At 43.4% G+C, this 18,874-nt stretch overlaps 2 protein-coding genes across 4 annotated transcripts in view; both read left to right on the forward strand.

Annotated features, from left to right (window-relative positions):
• Positions 1-3,919, forward strand: part of llgl2 (LLGL scribble cell polarity complex component 2) — a 29,165-nt gene extending 25,246 nt beyond the window's left edge. The window contains exons 23-27 of one of the 2 annotated variants that reach the window (XM_080455139.1): positions 77-105; positions 328-375; positions 864-906; positions 2,173-2,234; positions 2,499-3,919. In XM_080455139.1, the coding sequence (XP_080311265.1) occupies positions 77-105; positions 328-375; positions 864-906; positions 2,173-2,234; positions 2,499-2,503 (187 nt within the window). In that variant the 3' untranslated portion in view covers positions 2,504-3,919. The remainder of the gene's footprint in view (positions 1-76; positions 106-327; positions 376-863; positions 907-2,172; positions 2,235-2,498) is intronic. The other variant, XM_080455140.1, reaches the window with a different exon arrangement.
• A 3,033-nt stretch (positions 3,920-6,952) lies between these two features.
• myo15b (myosin XVB) overlaps positions 6,953-18,874 on the forward strand; it is a 37,157-nt gene continuing 25,235 nt past the window's right edge. The window contains exons 1-19 of one of the 2 annotated variants that reach the window (XM_080455138.1): positions 6,953-8,868; positions 9,113-9,289; positions 12,199-12,263; positions 12,526-12,589; positions 12,738-12,847; positions 14,120-14,194; positions 14,672-14,765; positions 15,008-15,111; positions 15,285-15,348; positions 15,497-15,610; positions 15,814-15,975; positions 16,101-16,214; positions 16,300-16,358; positions 16,527-16,650; positions 16,743-16,838; positions 16,929-17,060; positions 17,337-17,462; positions 17,816-17,893; positions 18,407-18,555. In XM_080455138.1, coding sequence (XP_080311264.1) covers positions 7,012-8,868; positions 9,113-9,289; positions 12,199-12,263; positions 12,526-12,589; positions 12,738-12,847; positions 14,120-14,194; positions 14,672-14,765; positions 15,008-15,111; positions 15,285-15,348; positions 15,497-15,610; positions 15,814-15,975; positions 16,101-16,214; positions 16,300-16,358; positions 16,527-16,650; positions 16,743-16,838; positions 16,929-17,060; positions 17,337-17,462; positions 17,816-17,893; positions 18,407-18,555 — 3,764 coding nt within the window. In that variant the 5' untranslated portion in view covers positions 6,953-7,011. Of the gene's footprint in view, positions 8,869-9,112; positions 9,290-12,198; positions 12,264-12,525; positions 12,590-12,737; positions 12,848-14,119; positions 14,195-14,671; positions 14,766-15,007; positions 15,112-15,284; positions 15,349-15,496; positions 15,611-15,813; positions 15,976-16,100; positions 16,215-16,299; positions 16,359-16,526; positions 16,651-16,742; positions 16,839-16,928; positions 17,061-17,336; positions 17,463-17,815; positions 17,894-18,406; positions 18,556-18,874 lie in introns of those variants that run through there. The other variant, XM_080455137.1, reaches the window with a different exon arrangement.

Consider the following 18,874-nt stretch of genomic DNA (forward strand, 5'->3'; position numbering starts at 1 on the left):
TTTGCTTAGCTTCTTACTCATTCAGAAACTAGTTTATTTCTGTACTGATCAACTCTTGTTTTTTGTGTCATTCCAGAAATGCCAGAAGGGACAGTGATGATGCAGGTAAAAGAGAATGTTGTGAGACAATAATGAAAAAGCCCACGACATTCCCAACTGTGCACGATTCACAATACTACATTCTCTAATGTAGTGCGCCCTTGTTGTCAACTAGCTATGTGCTTTCGCTAATATGCAATATACCTGTCTGTTTGTACACACACACACACTCCCCTTGTATGTGCCTGTGCGTACTGATGTGCTGACTGCCTGCCGCCTGTGTTCCAGAAAGCGCTGCTAGACGTGTTATGGAGCATGCTTTGCTGAATGACGAGAGTGAGTACTCGGGGAGAGACGGACGAAGAGAGAGATCATATTAGATCATACTTTTAAAAGGGAGAGATCATATTAGATCATACAGTTGAAGAGAGAGATCATATTTGACACTGGTGTCTCAATTATTCAAACACTGAAAATAGAGCTTGAGTTACCCGTAGTGCAATGTGTGCTGCCAGCTGACTACCGGTATGTCCGCCTTCTGTGTTGTCATGACACCCATTGTTATAATGGCACACCTACTGTAAAATCAGCATTGTGCAAGCTCAGAACCTGTGCTGTATGTTTTCAAGCTCAGAACCTGTACTGTATGTTTTGTCACCTGGCAAGTGTTTGCCAAACCATCATTCCTTTGCATGATTCAAATAACCTCCCTACTAAACATGGTTCACTGAATGCCGTTTGATATCGTCACTAACACGGTTGATTTACGAGAACTAAACAGTTTAACAAAGTTGCTAAAAGTGTGTGGTTTTGTTTCATTGCAGAGGTACTTGAGGAAATACAGAAGTCATTAGAAGGAGACCAGACGTAAGTATGGGCCACCCTTCTTCTACAGGAGAATGCAAGGACCTCATTCATATAAACGGTCTTAAGATCACATTTTATCTTAAGTAACTAATTGAAGTGCAAACCGACTATCAAGCACATTTTCATAAAACCTTACTTGGACATGGAAATTATCTTATGTCTACATCTTCTGCTATCTCAAGATTCCGATTCTTGGGGTCACGATTCGATAAAAAATCTATAGTTTTATCTATTTTAATTCACAACAGTCATATTGTTGTCATCTGGACTTTAACAACCAAGTGAAGCCTAGTTATTTCCAACAGCTCAAACAAAAAAATATATAATACTACAGAGGGTGGCTTGTAAGAAGTCTTGGCTTTGATGGTATCATAGATTAGGTGTAGTTCTATTTTATACAGAAACACTACATTATTGCCTTGAGCGTCAGCTGGACACACACACCTCCCCTCTGCTGTGCTGGACTGCAAGTGACTATAGAGTAGCTTCGTTTTCCCCCTAAAGCCCTTGAATATGATCGCAAGTGAATTTCCAGCTGTTCATGGTGTGTAGGCTACTGTAGACATGGCTACTGTAGACATGGCAGTGCAAATCTTCTGAACCGCCAAGAACTGTGCGGTCCCTTTGCGACATCTTGGCATTGTATGGCATTTTATCAATTACAGGCGTGAGGAATTAAAGCAATATCCAAACCCTATATGTTTTCAATTAAAGACGAGAGAGATGTTATAAATTGTGTGGCAAATGTCTTCATTTGTTTGTGGAAGATGTTGTCAACCGTACCTTTCATACACATGGACATACTTGTAACAACGTGACTGAATGTCCAAATACTCCCCACTCTGGGATTCCTCGCTACAAAACATTCCAGAGGGAACTCGGTGTCAAGTTGTGTATCCCAGCCGTCTCTTTGCATCCTGCCCACTGTAATGCAAGCTATTCTACATATCTAAATGGATAGATGGTTCAATATGAATAAACACTACTATTTGTGTGGTACATTTTATCTACAGAGAAATCTGTAATTGGTCCTTTTGCAGAGGCAAAGGTGATTGTAATGTCGTGTGCGTGCGTGTTTAGATTAGATAATTTAAGATTCATTAATCAAAGTTTGTGTTTAAGCATAAATCCAAGAAGATGTCTATGAATGAGGCCCTAGGACTTTTCTAAAAGCATTAAGCTATCTGAACTCTGTCTGGAGTCAATAGCCATGTTGTTTCAAGGCCTTGTGTCCATCTGTTCTTACAAGGGGTTTTCTGTTCACAGAACATTTCTGGAGAATAATGTGAACAGTACTCTAGATGGAGGGACGGTGCTTAGCAATGGAGGTAATGTATTTTTCTAAGTTCTGTAATCAAATTATACACCTTATGCCTAATTTTATATGTAGTTGCATGCGTTTCTGCGCACCGAAAATAGCCTATCTACAGGCTCACGGCACATTACACTGTGACATAATGCACTGCGTGGTGAGCTTGTTGATCGGCTATTACTATTCTATAACTATAACTAAGTATGTTAAGTCTCAGTACAATCTGTTTGTTAACAACATAATGTGTAGTTATGATTTTTCTTGTTTTCTTTTTTCTCAGACTGACCGGCACTGGTCTTCTGGCCTATTACATCAACACTACTACTACTACCACTACTGACCCCTAGCCTCAGACTGACAGCCTGGCTGACTTGACTCCAGCCACCTCCCAGTGTATTACCAAAGGGCTCTCGTCAGTAGCGCACTAAGAGGACTACGGATGCTATTTGAGACTTGCCCACTGCTTCCGACAGAGGGGGCATGGAGGGACCACCGCCTGTGCCTAGACCAGTCACTGTACCTGCCCCTCACCCGCTGCGTTCTGCAGCTCCTCACCGACTCAGCCGGCCTACCAATGGCAGCGTGGCGGGTCACCATTTAATCCAAAGCCTCTTAAACACATTCCTAATTATGTGACCATTAAATCACACAAAGTCATTTTTTGATCATGCCAGCATCATACCAGCATCTCAAGCCTGCCATATACGTACATCACCTAGTTAAACCTGCTCACTAAAATACTACCCCTTCCCGATTCCATTGGAAAGCTTTTTTTTGACCACCGGCCTGTTCACCTTTGACCTCACCTGTGGAACTGTGGTCTGTCCAATCACCACCCTGCCTCTGTTGCACAGCCTCACTGGCCTTTATCTCCCCAGATGGACAGAGGTACTGGGAACAGGGGAAATGGAGTCTGTTTTTATGCTGATGATTGATGTAACTTAATTTCTACATGTAATTTGTGCCTGTGTTTTGTTTTTATGTTTTTTTATCGATTACTGATGAAACCTCAAATCTACACAGACAAACTTATTCAAGGGAAAAAAATGTTTTCAGAATGATGTTCCAGCATAAAAAAAAGAAATGTGACACAGGAGCTGTTTTTATATATTAGAACTTTAGTTTTTTTGTTGTCACAGTCCATGACAGGTTTATTTAGCAGCACCAGGCAGGTACAAACCCACTGCATTTAATTGCTTTCAACATTATGTTGCTAACTCATACCTCCTTCCCCTCCCGTCCACTCGATAGCATGTTTAGTAAGTTTGTTACCTGCCATAGGTACTTCTCCACTACTGTGGAGCACAAAATGCTGTACTTTTTAGGGGATTGACATTTTATGGGGCTTTGGTTTTTAATTCTTTTTTTTTTATGTAAACCTTTTTTTAATGCCAGCCATGAATAATGTAATTTAGGAATGTAATTTTAAGATATTGTAGTCAAATGTTTAATATATATGTATATGAATCTGTACCTGTGTTAAACAGTGGGTCTATTTTAACTGGGGTTTGCTGCTATTTAGTCTGATCTTACAAGGAAATATTTTGGTACTGTCTATCAGAATGCTGGGTATTTTAGCATTTGTGGCCTAGAATATATTTTTGTAGTGAATGATTAAGTCTAAGAACCCTAATTTTTGTTGATTTGTAACTTCACACTACAGTTTCCTGCTGGATGATTATTACATGTTTTTCACAAGAATTCACGTGCCTGTCATTTTTACTTAAAACATGTGCTTTTCATAATTTCAGTGCATTGACAAGTCCTTTACTGCAAAGGATTACAAGTGTTATTACATCCAATGGTGTTTTTCTGGAAACAAGGGTATAATATTTAAACTCGTATGTTGGTGTGGTCGGACTAAGTGAAATTTATGGAATTTCAATGAAGGGGTTTATTCTACAAGACCGACCACAGACTTGTTGGGCTACTAGGCTCTATAGCGATCGCTGGGTCGTTTATGGTGAAGTGGTTTAAGAAGGGATCAGTTGTCATACATGCCCAGCCAAGAGTTTTGATCATCCATTATGAAATGAGGCGCTTTGTCCACTAATTGCCCCAGCCATAGTGGCTTGACTGAAACCTGAGCCTTCTGAAGGACCCGTCTGTGAGACTGCTGAAGAAAGCCTAATTTATGCTTTGCAATATATGCTGAAATTTAAGTATGAATTAGGCTTAAAGGGATATTTCACTTTCAAGCATGTTTGGGGTCATTTTAATTTCTCCTCTGGCTTTTGTGTGCACCCCAAACAGTTTATAAGTTGCTTGATTCAGTGTTTAGATATATGATATTCATTTTAAATGATACATTAATTATAATACAAAAAAATACAGCCACCTCCCCCTTTAGAATGACAATATTGGTTAAAATGGAGTTTGAAGTTACAATGGGTTTGTATAGGAGCCAGGAGGAGGGGCGTGTCTGATAAATTGAATATCAAATATCTAAATACTGAATTCAAGCAACTTAAAAACTGTCTGGGGTGCACACAACGGCCAGTGGAGACGTTAAAATGGCCCCAAGTGAAATATCCCTTTAAGGTCTCCGTTACAGAAAGGCAGAAGAGAGAGTTGGAAGAACATCCTTAATTCCCAGCCTAAAAAAGCCCGGCTTAGCTGGTTGGTGCACTGACCCTGTGCTCCTTGTGAGTTGCGAGGATGTGGGTTCGAGTCTCTATCTGCCCTTGGAATGCTGTCTCTCTGCAATGAATGAAGCAGAAAAATGCCACAACAAATTCTTAAAATATAAACCAAAAAAGCCATTAATCGTAATTGTACAATTTGCAATTATGCCAGTAAATCTTTGGTTTAAAGATGGTGCCTTATATATGGTGTCCTTGAATCCTGTATTAATTATGATTATGCAGGTCATATCACATCGGACAAGTATCAAGTGGTTTTCCTAGTAATTTCCAGCATTCCAGCACACACTGATGGAATCAGGCAATTGAGTTCTTTCGACAAACCCTTTCTCTCTCTCCTATCAACACCTATTGTCAGTCACTCCACACACTCCCTCTCACCTTTCGTTCCAGCCATTCACCAGCTGCCCATATGAAATGCTGCAGAGCTGTATGACCTGCCAAATAGAGGTAAATTATTCAGAAGGCACTTTGTGTGCTTGTGCGTGCGTGTGTGTATGTGTTCACCTTTGTTGGGTGCATGGGCATATTGTGTGTATCGCGCGTGTGTGTGTGTGTGTGTAGACATAAACCACACACACACCACACGCCCATCCTTTGATGGGTTGGTATTGTATGTGTACTTGTGTAACATTAGTGGGTGGGATATCAGCTCGTAGCTGTGCCCCAACCCTCAAGCGAAGCATTTATGTATGTGGTCAGTGACACCAGTTCTTGAGGACACATCGGAGCACTTTTCAGACCCCCAGCCATGCCTGTGTTTCACCTGAGAAGACAGGTAAGCTACACTAAACTCAGATGAGCTCTCTCGATGCTCTACCCCCAGGGTGTACTGCCTATACAACTGCTTTTGGATGGATGTAAAGATGGCCAATCAATGCCACTTTGATTTGACCTAGAGATAGAACTGTTGTTTGGGGTTACAAAGGGAGAGGAGGGGTTCATGTTTTCATCCGGCCAAGGAAACAACATGTCAGGAGCACTGAATTGTACTTGCATGTTGCTTATGAGCACTTGTGTTTTGGGTTGGTTTTATTGAATGAACACACATTTTTGGCATAGTGAAGATGCGTTACAGATGAACATTACAGGGCAGGTTAGAGGATTTGTTTTTGGAAAATTAGGTCAGTAGTGGGTAAACTAGGTCTGACCTGGGCGTCTTTAGTCTGAGAACAAGGATCAGGGTCAGCTAAAAGTGTGAAACCTTGCCTAGGTGCTGACTGACTGACCCAAGTACCTGGTTTCACTGGGCTTGAAGGACATGACATTCGACCTGCTGCCCTAATTTATAAAGTTTTTAAAATGAGTAATGGATCTGTCAAAGTGCATTAAAAAAAGTATTAATTTAATGTGTGACAGAGATGATGTGCAACATTTGTTTTAAAATAATGTAGTGATTTTAAATTCTTACAATAGTTTTGATTCATTTTGTTAAGGTAAAAAGTAGATATTTCCAACACTGAAGATCTAGCGGCCATGTCTGCTGCCAAATCGCGTAGCAGAGCACATGGCACAAAACAGAAAACACAAGCTGGGAAAAAAGAAATTCAGCAACAGGAAAATGGAACGAAGAATGTCTCAAAAGCATCTCAACCTTCTTCCAAAGTTCCTTCTGGTAAACAAAAAGGTAGGGGGAATTCACCCATTCCAGATAAGAAAGATGAAGCCAAAGATAAAGTTAAGAATAAAAAGGAAGAAGAAAATAATAACAGCAGAATAGTGCAAGAAAAGAAACCACACAAAGAAACAGGGAAGCAATTGGTGAATGGCCGAGCTGTGAACAGCAAAGTACAACCTCAGAGTAAGAATGGCAGTTATTCAGAAAATAAGAGAACTAAACTCCAACCAACCCCAAAAACCACTCCAGCAAAGTCAAGTAGGATCAATAGAACCCCAGCCAAGACTGTGAACAAGAGAAGAAGTGGCAGGGTGACAGGGTCTTCAGAATCTGAGGAGGAGGAGGAGGAAGAAGAGGAGGAATCTGAGAGTGACGCAGGAAGCTCTGCGGAGGAGCATGAAGAGGGTGAAAGTAAAGATGAGAAGGAGGAGGAGGAGCCGACATGTAATGAGACTGCTGAGACGCAGGGGAGTGAGGACAGCAGCGAGGAGGAGGCCGAGGTGTCAGACACACAGGGGGACACAGAGAGAGACATGGAAGAATCGGCAGCAGAGGAGGAATCAGTGAAAGAACTTTCAGATGAAGACGTGACCAAAAGTGAACCAGAGGAAGTACCTGCCACCACTGGGGGAGAAGAGGAAGAAGAGGAGGTCAAAAGGTCAGAGGCAACTGACAGTGACGGGAGTGGAGAAAAGGAGATAACTAAAGGAAGACGGTGTCGACGGTCTACCACTGATAAAGCCGGCGGAAATAGGCGACTCAGACAGACGGCAAGTTCCTCTGGGCCTGCTCACGGGGGAAAACACAAGATGTTAAAAAAAACAAAGGAAGATAAGCGAGCCGAGAAGGCTGAAAAACAAAGAGCCAAGGTGGAGAAACAGAAGGCGGAAAAGGAAGCAAAGCAAAAAGCGAAGGAAGAAAAAAAGAACAAAAAGAAGTTGCAAAAAGAGGAAAAAGACTGTGCTGTGCAAGAGGAGGTGCAGTCTCCGGGAACGGTCTCTCCCACCAAGGTTGACACGGCAAAAGGGAAGGCCCAGCTGCTTCAGTTAGCCAACAAAACCAAGAATGTCAATGAAAAGAATGCGCCATCAGAAGATGTGGATGAAGAAGAACAGGATGCTACACCCACGGCATCCAAAGCTGCCATAGGCCAACGAATGATGCTTCTCAAAGTCAAAGGTAAAAGCCCCAAAGACCCGGGGCCTGAACCAATGAAAGAGGAGCAACGGGAAGCAGGAAGTCATGCCAAAGGCCGCGCCCAGAGTCTACTTCTGGGAAAGGCAAAGATGGCCTCTATTCAAAGTAGGACCAATAAGACATCAGAGAAGCCTGTTGAGGAAGCATCAGAGAGTGAGGCTCCAGATGGAGGGTCCAGCAATCTCAAGGAAAGTCTGATTACACGAAGAAAAAGTGTGACAACACTTCGCCGGGTGTCCGGCTGGATGCAAAAGAAAATGCCAAAGGGCTTAAATATGAGGAAAAGGGTGTCAGCTTGCGCCAGAGCCATTGGAATCTCCCACTGGCTCTCACTTCGAGCCGTTAAAAAGAAAGATGGGGGGAAGAAGTCCAAGGGCAACTTCCTCAAGAACAGGATGGCTATGACAGTTGCCACAAAAAGCAACCTGGTAAGCAAGAAGAGCAAGACCCCCTCGAGTGCTAAAGAAAGACCCATATCTCAGGGGAAGTCAGAAGGGGAATTAGACGAGGCAGCTCCAGCTGCAGAGAAAGAGGCAGAAGCTAAATACGCTGTGGTGCTCCCCAGGATGAACAAACTGGGCCTAGGAAAGTTAGCCCAGAAAACCCAGGCAGCTTCTAGCTCAACAAGCAGCACTGGAACACAAGGCAGCACCACCACCTCAGAACCCAAACCCCCGAGACCAGGTGCCAGGCTCGTATTGCCGGTCAAACCAGACCTCGGACTCCTCAAGGCCATCAAGAAGAAACCCACGCCAGGGTTATCAACGTCGAGTGGGGAAGCGGAAAGGAGTCCTGGGCCCACTGCCAGTACAGCGGCACCGGGGGGATCGTCTGACACAGAGGACAGGAACAGGAAGACTGACCTGCATAGTCAAACTGGTGTCAGTGTGCTCCAGGCTGCTAGGGGGAGATTGGGCCCCTCCCAGATCAACCTGACAAAGTTGTCCCTCTCTGGGGGAGGGGTCAGCGCTGGAGCCAGAACACCAGACCCAGAGAAGGCGCCTGCGCCTAGGAAACCCAGGTCCACTGACAAGCCCCTTCAGAATGGTGAGCCGGGGAGGGCAGCGTCAGGGAGGAGGACCTTCTATGAGGAGGATGCAGACAGGGAGGTGGCCCACCTGATGGGTGACGGGGGACAATACACTACACAGGTGCACTGGGCTGGGAATGCACGGATGAGTGGAGACCCTCAGGTACGTATCGACTAAATATTCATTCATGTTTTTCTCTCTGAGGAACAAGTAGAATCCTCATTAGTAAGTACAATCCTATTTTGTGAGATGCCAGTAGATAAGTGAAATGTTTTCTTTGTGTTGTCTTAATTATGCAATTATTTCCTCCCGTGAAGAGCTTTTTTAAAAATGAATTCCTCATTATTTAATGTACGTGCTCCAGTGATTTATGACCACATTCTCCTCCTGGCTGTGTGTGGTTCAGGACTGGCTGCGTGGTGAGAACCTGCTGCCCCACCAGACGGTGGAGAAGCTGACCAAAAGAACAGTGTATGATGATGAGGGCCAGGCCCAAACAGTCCCGGCCCACAACGGCAGTGGCCCTTGGGAGTCGGAGGACCCTACCCAGGACATGCTGGAGAGCCGCCTCCACAGCACACAAGTACCTTGCATTGCACATTCACTATCTTTCAGCTGCTCCGCTACTCCATCAGTTAAATGCTGTGAAAATGTATTCGAAAAGTAATCACAAAGTACTTGAAATGACATACCATAGCAAAGTTGCGTTCTCCTCGTAACCATTTTAATTCCAGGTGAACTCATTTATGGTGACGTCTATTGGTTTGAGTTTCAGCATATCATTATTTCTACATCATCACTTATGGCCAGTGTTTATTGAAGGCCAGAGGACATAAAGGACTGCTACTGGTTTATTTATTTCCCAGTCTGTGATAGTACAAAAGAGCATACAACACACTCTAGCATGCTGCTATGAGACTGCACTATATCAGCTATCACACTGTTCCACCACTGCAGGTGGATTGGTTACCTGCCGTGGAAAGGTTATGAGTGTGGACCATTTATCTCTAAAGCCCTCTCCAGACCAATCTGAGTCGGCCCGATTTTGGGCCGAATTGGCTTCGGGAAGCGTCGGCCAGTCGGTTAGGGGTCCGTCGGGGGGTCCGTCGGGACCTTTTCGGCCGACCCAGAGCCGACCGAACATGTTCAGCTTTTTAGCCGACTGGTAGCGCAGTGGCAGTGACAACAGAGGGCTGTCGGTGTTGCCAGATTATGTGAGAGAAACAAGCGACCATGTCTATGAAAACCTACATTCACTGTTTCTTGTTGTTGCTCCCAGAGAGAGAGAGATTGATTGATTTGCCCTACTTTTGCGCTGTGGTGATTGGGAGCAGGTGTGTAAATTTGTCCAGTGACGGAGTCACATGCATCCGTGTTTATGTATAAATATGTAATGCGCAAGTATGTAAACATGTCCTTCTGAGTGGGAGTTCAAGCATTGCATGAATAGGCTCGTAAAGCAGGGAGATAGTGACAGAGGAAGAGTGGTAGAGGGGGAGAGAAAGAGGGGGGAGAAAGAGAGAGAGAGAGGGAAAGAGAGAGAGGAGGGGAGAGAAAGAGAAAGAGAGAGGGGAGGAAGACAGAGAGAAAGTGGGTGAGAGAGAGGGAGATACCAGGAGCGAGGGAGAGAGAGGAACGGAGAAAGCGGGAGGGAGAAAGAAAGGGAGAGACGGAGAGAGAAACGGAGGGAGGGAGAAAGAGGGAGGTAAAAAGCGGCAGAGAGAGAAGGAAAGAAAGAAAGAGGGAGAGACAGAGGGAGAGAAAAAAGGGAGAGTGAAAGATTGAGAGAGAAAGAGCGAGCGAGAGATTGAGGAGACGGAAAGAGGGAGAGAGAACGAGCAATTAAGTGAATTGCTTTCACCTGCTGCTGCTGCTGCTGCTGCTGTGCGGAGTGTGCTACAGGGCATATCTCCGCCAAGCCAGGGTGACCTACCCAGGCTCATGAAATTCATATTCAGGCTAGTAGCCAATTAGAATGAAATCTTCAAAAACGGACTCATATACTGATACAGAACCATATATTGGCTATATATTATGGCTGTCGGGTGGAAATCTTGTATGTTCCTTTTTTATTATTATTTAAAAACAATTTAAAATCGTGAAAATAGCCAATCTACAAGCTGTAATTATTAATAATTAAGAAATACTATATTTTAAAGAGTGAAAAATCAACTAAAGTCATTATTAGTGCAAGTTCATTCACATTTCATTTGAATGAAAATAACTTGTGGGTAAAATACATTATGTGAATCTAATGTGATTAATGTGACCGCTACTTCAGTCAGTGAAGTCCAGGGCTGAATGTGACATATTGAGACCTATATAACTAAATATTGGTCATTTGCCAACACATTATTTTGTGAAATAAATGGGTAATATTTCACAGATAGTTATACTATTCTTATAATATATTAAAATACAATCATCCTTAACCTTCAAGTTAAATGCATTATTTCCGTGGACTTAAAAATCATTTTTGGACTTAAAAATCTTTTATTATTTTTTTGGATGGCCTTCCTGCCCTGGCAGGAAGGCCGGGCAGGGCCTTTGTGCCCTCCAAAAAATTACAACACCAAAGGCCAAGTGGCCTTGCCCCTAAAATGACGAAATTCCAGGCTTGAATGCAATAGATGTACTCTGAGTCTGTTACAAGTAAAAGTCCGGAATTCAACATTTACTTGAGTAAAAGTACTAAAGTATTGGTATAAAAATGTACTTAAAGTACCAAAAGTAAAAGTACAAAAATGTTTGAAAATAGCAGATCTACAAGCTCAGAACGCGTGCATCGCAACACGTTGTGAGCTTGTAGATCTGCTATTTTCAAATAGCTTATAGGTATAAAATAGGGCTAAAGTGGTTAATGTATGTTTCATAATGATTTATATCTGCAAAGTAACTAGTAACTAAACATTTCAAATAATTGTTGTGGAGTACAAGTATAGACAATTGGAAATACTCCAGTAAAGTAAAAGTACCTCAAAATTGTACTTAAGTACAGTACTTGAGTAAATGTACTAGTTACTTTACACCACTGCACGTCAGTGAAGAAAAAACGCTGGGAACATCCCTAAGTGGCTTTGCAGGGAAACAAGCCCAAAGTCGCTTATAATAAGCAGACCTGGCAACGCTGGCACGCTAAAAGTCAAATTAGCACATGAATGGCCAGTCGGCTGACAGACTTAAATGGCAACTTTTGCCAACCGAATACCAGTCTGTTGCAGTCTGGAGTAGTCTGCAATAGTCTGGACGAGTCTGTTTGGTGCGGAGTTGCCTTAAGCTCTAAGGGAGAAACCTCAAGCCAAATAAAACTAAACGCACAAAGGGCTTTTTGCTGTAACTAGGCTTTACTTGTTTTTCTAGAAAGCTAATCCAATGTTAGCTAAACAGGAAGCTAGCAGTGGAGAACAGGTAACGAGGGTGAACACAGTAGGTGTATAGGGTCCATTGTACTTCCTGTTTTAGACAGGGTTCATCTTGCCCTTCCTCTCTCAGGTGAAGATGCCAGGGAGTGACAGAGCAGTGGAGGTGGACGAGGTAGAGGATCTCTCCCAACTTGAGTGAGTCATATGCCCGTGCGCGGACACACACACACACACACACACACACACACACACACACACACACACACACACACACACACACACACACACACACACACACACACACACACAAAAACACATGTAAACAAACACACACATGCATGATTGCACATGCTCACACCCTCATACACAGACAATATATAAACATGTACAACAGTATACAGTATAAACATAAGCACACATGTCTGACCACTCGTCCTTCACTGTGCTCTGTCCTTAGAGAAGTTTCCGAGAGTTCTGTGCTTCTCAATCTGAAGAAGAGGTTTCATCGAGACTGTGTTTATGTCAGTTAAGTGTCCTCACCCTTTCCTTGAAAAAAAAGGACTATTACCGATCTGTTATCTGTTGTAGATCTGTTGTACGTGCCAATATGTTGCGCCAACATCCTTGTTGACGGGCTGTATCACATTCCCCTTCTCCTGTCACTCTCAGACATACATAGGAAACATGTTGCTGTCGGTGAACCCCTTTAAGCCTCTGAGTATCTACACTGAGGAGCTCAGACAGCGGTACCAAGGCAAAGAGCAGCAGCGCAACCCACCGTGAGCATAAATCCTTCTCTCTATTACTTGTTATTAAGCTGTAAAATGTGAAGTGTCTTAGCTGCTGGACATGGCCACACTGAAGAATGCATTTGGGGAATTGGGCGCAACGCTGAGCTTTTTGGTTGTAGTGACTCATTCAAATAATGATGAAATAAGGATCAATGATCAGGATGAAAAGTTCACAATTTATTGCACTCCTACAGGTGCAGCCTAGATAAACGGGAATATAACCAAATATTAAAAACTTTCCACGTTAAACTCTAATTCATTATTGCTTTGTGTTGTGTCCAGGAGGGCTATGCAGGGGTGACAATTTTGAATGGGAAAGGGGCTGGGTTGTAGGGCAGGGGCGGGTGATGGGACATGGGAGGCATATTTTGTACAAAACATGTAACTACTACAAAAATCAGTACACTTTAACACATTTAGACTGGGAACCCCTATACGCTATACATTTCAATCCGGGAACTACTTTTGGGGTTGTTGTTGCTATGTACAGCAACATACATTTTTTGTAATCTTTTGAGAAAACTTAGGTCTAGGATTTAGAAGGCGTTTTTAGAATCGGCCTCAGGTCTAAATGGGTTAAAAGTGATGCAAGTTATAGTTTTTGAGGTCACTTGCCGACCCCTGCTATACAGTTGGTAGAAACTGTTTGTCCAGTAACAGGGCTCTCCGAGAACAAAGCGGGGCTCGCAACTCACTTGTTGAATACTCTTTTTATGTGTTTGTGACAAACATCAGATATACGACGTTTCAGCCCTTCCGGTATTTTTCAAGTGTATATGAAACAGGTTTCTCCCCGTCTCTCAAGCAATTCAATAAACAGAAAATAAATTTTCAGGTGGGACACCAATTCATTTAGAGAACCAATTCATCAGCTTCAAATTTATAGTGCCCCAGTTCCATTTTTGTCTGCTCATTTTTTGTTTCACCACTTCCAATTTCAGTTGTTTACCCGGTATCCTATATGAGTTCTCTCTCATGATTGGATTCCATTGGTATCCAAACCTGATATTTTCTTTTTACTAAAGAGTTGGAGAGACGAGCAGAGCCCTGACCACAAGTCAAAGACCGTTAGCAATGCCTGACCAACTGACCAATAATCAATAGCCAAATACCTCCAGCTTGCCTGCCTGAAGAAACAAATAGGAATTCAGTAGCCTACATTAGCAATGGCAACTTGAATTCCAAAAGTCTCTCCTACCTCCATTGCCAATACTATTATTGGTATCATAATGTATTCACTTTCTGTTTTTTCTTCTACAGTCATGTGTATGCCATGGCTGATGCAGCCTTCAACCATTCCCAGAACTCCACTGAAGAACATTGCATTGTTGTAAGGTATTGTGGAGAATCCATGTTTGCCTATTTATTTTTATTTTCACAAATGCTCTTGAAACACTTTCATCCTAGTATTCAACCAATCCTCAAATGGGGTCATACCTATGTTCCCCGGGTTCTGGGAACATAGGTACGGTCCCCTCAAAAATGACTTCTTTGTTGTTGTTGTTTTAGGTACTGTAGATCAATGTTATCTTTTTTTAAAAGATTTTAAAGATATTTCTTTGGCTTTTTCTGCCTTTATTGATAGTATACAGAGTGTCTGCTAAATGCCTAAATTGTAAATTGTAAATACAGAATGTAGACAGGAAATGGGGAGAGAGAGACGGGGAGTGACACGCAGCAAAGGTCGTCAGGAACGGGATTCGAACCTGCGACACGCATTGGAGCCTGAGTGCCCGGATCGCTAGGCGCTGGGCCATTAATGTTATCTGTGGGGTTTCTTGTGCCATACTGTAAATCACGTTTTCTTTGCAGTGGTCAGAGTGGTTCAGGGAAGACTGAAGCTACCAAGCTGATCGTTCACTACCTCAGCTCGATGTACCAGGGCATAAATGACAACCTGCGACAGGTACAGTTACAGTATTGGACAGCTCCTTGGAGAAGACAAGGAGCATGAAACAATGAAACATGGCAAATTCTTACACCTCGTAATCCACACACAATGCCCAAACCAAGTATTAGAATGCATTAGAGATTATCTTTAAATATTTATTTTCTTTATTTGTTCTAATATTCTTTCTGTCTGTCTGTCTGTCTGTCTGTCTGTCTGTCTGTCTGTCTGTCTGTCTGTCTGTCTGTCCACTCTACTAGCCCATGGAGGTTCTTCCTATACTGGACAGCTTTGGAAATGCCAAGACCATCCTGAACAATAACTCCAGCCGCTTTGGCAAATACCTCCATGTCCACATTCTCCAGTGAGTCCACCCACACTCCCCTATGCCTTTGTGTACTATTATATGTTATATTTCAACTGTTTATTGATGCAGATTACATTTGATTCTTTAGTCACTCCCTCTGAAGACATTGGTTGTGGTTGTTTTATGTGCGGACTGAGTGTCTCCCCTCCTCTCTTGTCATTGGTCGACAGTGGGGTAGTTGTAGGGACCTCATTGTCAAAATATCTCCTTGAGAAGTCCAGAGTTGTCTTTCAGGTAAAGACTTCGAGTGAGGTGTGCAGTGTCCTCAAAATAACTGTTTTGGATGAAATGCTGTGCATGACGTGATGTGGGAAGTAGGTACTGTAGGTATGGAATCAATCCATGACACTGACTAGGCCTTGTCTCTCTTTTTCCTTTGTAGGCCAAAGAGGAGAGAAACTACCATGTGTTCTATGAACTGCTGGCTGGTATGAATGAGTGGGATAAACAGGAACTCTATTTGCAGGGAGCAGAGACCTACTACTACCTCAACCAGGTGCAATACAACTACATGGACACAAACAGTGCCTCGGCACTGCATTGAGACCCTTTCCACTGTTCATCATTTACCATCCCACTGCCTTTGTTTCCTGTTTCTCTTTGCTTGCTTCCCCTTCTTTTCTTGATCACCATATTTTCCCCCCTATCCACTCCCTCTTGAAAATGATCTCTCACGATGTTCGTTGTTGTCTCTGTCAGGGTGGTGCCTGTGAGTTAAAGGGGAAGCAGGATAAGCAAGACTTCCAGCTCTTGGTTCAATGTTTTGAGGCAATCGGTCTCCACGCCGACCAAATTTCCACCGTCTGGGCCATCCTGTCTGCCATCCTACAGCTAGGCAACATCTGCTTCAGCTCATACGAGGTGTGTGTGCGTGTGTGTGTGTGTGTGTGCACGCACACAGGTGGATTTGAGAAATAAAAAGAGAGCATTGTACCTCGTCGCCCAGTGTCAGTCCAGTCAGAAATAAACCAGTGTCATCGTTTCAGAGTGAGTCGTTTGAGGTCGCTCGTATCTTCAGCGAGGCTGAGGCCAGGAGAGTTGGCTCCTTGCTGCAGATCTCCTCAGAGGCTCTGCAGACAGTCATCACACACCGTGTCACAGTCAGTTGCTTTCTCCTATACATTTTTCCCAGCCAACAGTCCTGTTTCTCCAAGTGTGCACACTGATCCTTGTTCTGTTCCATAGGAGACTACTTATGACAGGATCTACTGCCCTCTGTCTGTGGAAAGTGCCATAGAATCCAGGTATGAACAATTGTGGCAAAAACTAGACTCATCATTTGCTCGTATAGTGATTATTTCTGGGGGAAAAAACAAACAAAAGTGGAGAGCCTTATGGTTTTGTGGAACAGCTGCATAAAAAAAAGTCTCCTCTCTGAAAAGGTTTTCTCCTCTCCTCACATTTCTTTGTAGAGATGCCATTGCCAAGGCCCTGTATTCCGTGCTGTTTGATTGGCTATTAGAACAGATCAATGATTGGCTGAGCCCTACAGAGATGGACAGCACTGTGGGAATAGTGGACATCTATGGGTTTGAGGTGGGCATCTTGTCTGGGATGAAATACTCTATATCTCCATCTGAAATATAAAGTGTGAATGGCGTTCATCTCTGGTGGTCTTGTTGTTGTAGGACCTCGGAGTAAACAGCTTTGAGCAGTTTTGCATCAATTTTGCCAATGAGCAGCTGCAGCACTTTGTCAACATGGCCGTGGTCTCTCAAGAGCAGGTCGGTGAAACAGGGTCAACCTCTATCCAGGCATTTACACATACAGCAAGAATGTATACTAAGGACCTCATGTGTGTTTTCTGTGCCCAGGAGGAGTACAGTACAGAGCAGATCCAGTGGTACCCTATGGCGCTCCAGAACTTCCACTCATGTCTGGAGCTCATCTCCGCCAAGCCACATGGCATCCTCCGCATACTGGATGACCAGACCTGCCTCCCACAGGTACTGTACATGCAATTGCAGACACACCCACCTGTACACACTCACACAAACTCATGCACAGACTGCATTTTTACAATGTCCTTTGCTCTCTCTCTCTCTGTCTCTCTCTCTCTCTCTCTCTCGCTTCAATTAAAATTAAAATTGTTTAATCCAAAACTACATTAATTTCAATTAACATTGCATTTAGGGATACGTTCTTTCACCAATGACCACGTGAACTCTCTCTCTCTCTCTCACACACTCTCTCTCTCTCTCTCTCTCTCTCTTTTTCAACAGTCCACTGACCACACCTTCCTTCAGAAGTGCCACTATCACCATGGTAACAGCCCCTACTATGCCAAACCCAAGATTCCACTGCCAGTCTTCACTCTTTATCACTATGCCGGGGCTGTCACCTATCAGGTATGACGGCACACTGATATTGTGTGACCCATCAAATCTTTCTGCACAGGGTAAAACACCTGCCCTGGGGGGTCCTTGACATGAAAATGTTTGAAAACCACTTCTGCACCTGATGCTGCTCTAGCGACACCTACTGGTTGGTCAGGGCACCTGTTCAACAAGGAGGGAAGATAGTGAATCTTTGCACATGTTAAGCTCTCCCAGTGAAACTCCTTGCTGTCAGGTGGGAAGAAGCAGCTATATTGACTCCATGTGTATCCGAGGAGGCATGGAGTTGTCTACACCCTCTCCAGGTCAACATTAGGGGGGGTTGGCTGCAGCAAAGTCTGCATTAATATTCTCTCTGTCCCCAGGTCCATAATTTCATAAACAAGAACCATGACCATTTCCGCGCAGAAGTGTTGGAGTTGTTCGCCAGGAGCAGGCTGAAGGTGAAAGAAAAACAAAAAAACACAACCTACCCACACATTGTTAGTGTTTCTACTCTCTAAATGAGCTGAGAACAGGGCTGCCAGCTCGTGCTACTGTACTTTAGTTAGGCTCTTACATATCGTTGCTGTCAGGCAGAAACCTTGTATGTCCAAAACTGTTACTTTTCACAAAATGGAAAAAGGAACCTGTGTTCCAATGGATCCAATGTAATTATTATTTAGTCACTAGCTCTTGTTAATACTTGTATATGTCTATAAAATGCACATACAGACTTAACCACTTTCAATTGCACTTGAAAATTTGTCAAAAATAGCAGATCCACAAGCTCACAATGCGTCGCAATGCGACGTGTTGTGAGCTTGTAGATCAGCTATTTTTGCTACTTTTATGTGACACTGTAGTATGCGGAAGCAGGGCATTAATTTACAATAAAAAAAACATAAAAGGTGGAGATACAAGATTCTGCCCGATGTCGATATTGGATATTGATCCATTGACTGGCTGTGTCCCAGATGGTTTCCGAGCTGTTCCAGAAGGTTCAGGACGGCTACATTCAGCAGAGAGAGCTGGGTAGGAGAGGAAAGGGCCTCCGTCACCAGCCTTGGACCGTCTCCTCACATTTCCAACAGTCGCTCGCTGAACTCATAACACGCCTGGAAAGGTACATGGATGGATCAGCAATGACTCACTCCACTCCATCATTAAATGCAGTTTCACTTTCACTTTTAAGGGGGAACATTAAACCTGCTAGAAATCTAAAACAAGATAGTTACCGTAATTTTCGCACTATAAGCCGCACCTGAATATAAGCCGCAGCAGCTAAATTGAATGATTTGTACATATATAAGCCGCACTGGACTATAAGCCGCGGGTGTAAAAGCCATAGATTTAGGAGGTCCCCTAGTGGATCCATAGATAAGCCGCACCGTTGCAGGGTCGAAAAATGGGAAAAACGTCGCGGCTTATAGTCAGAAATTTAC

Source organism: Gymnoscopelus braueri (genome assembly GCF_963280865.1).
Source record: "Gymnoscopelus braueri genome assembly, chromosome: 17".
Taxonomy (NCBI): domain Eukaryota; kingdom Metazoa; phylum Chordata; class Actinopteri; order Myctophiformes; family Myctophidae; genus Gymnoscopelus; species Gymnoscopelus braueri.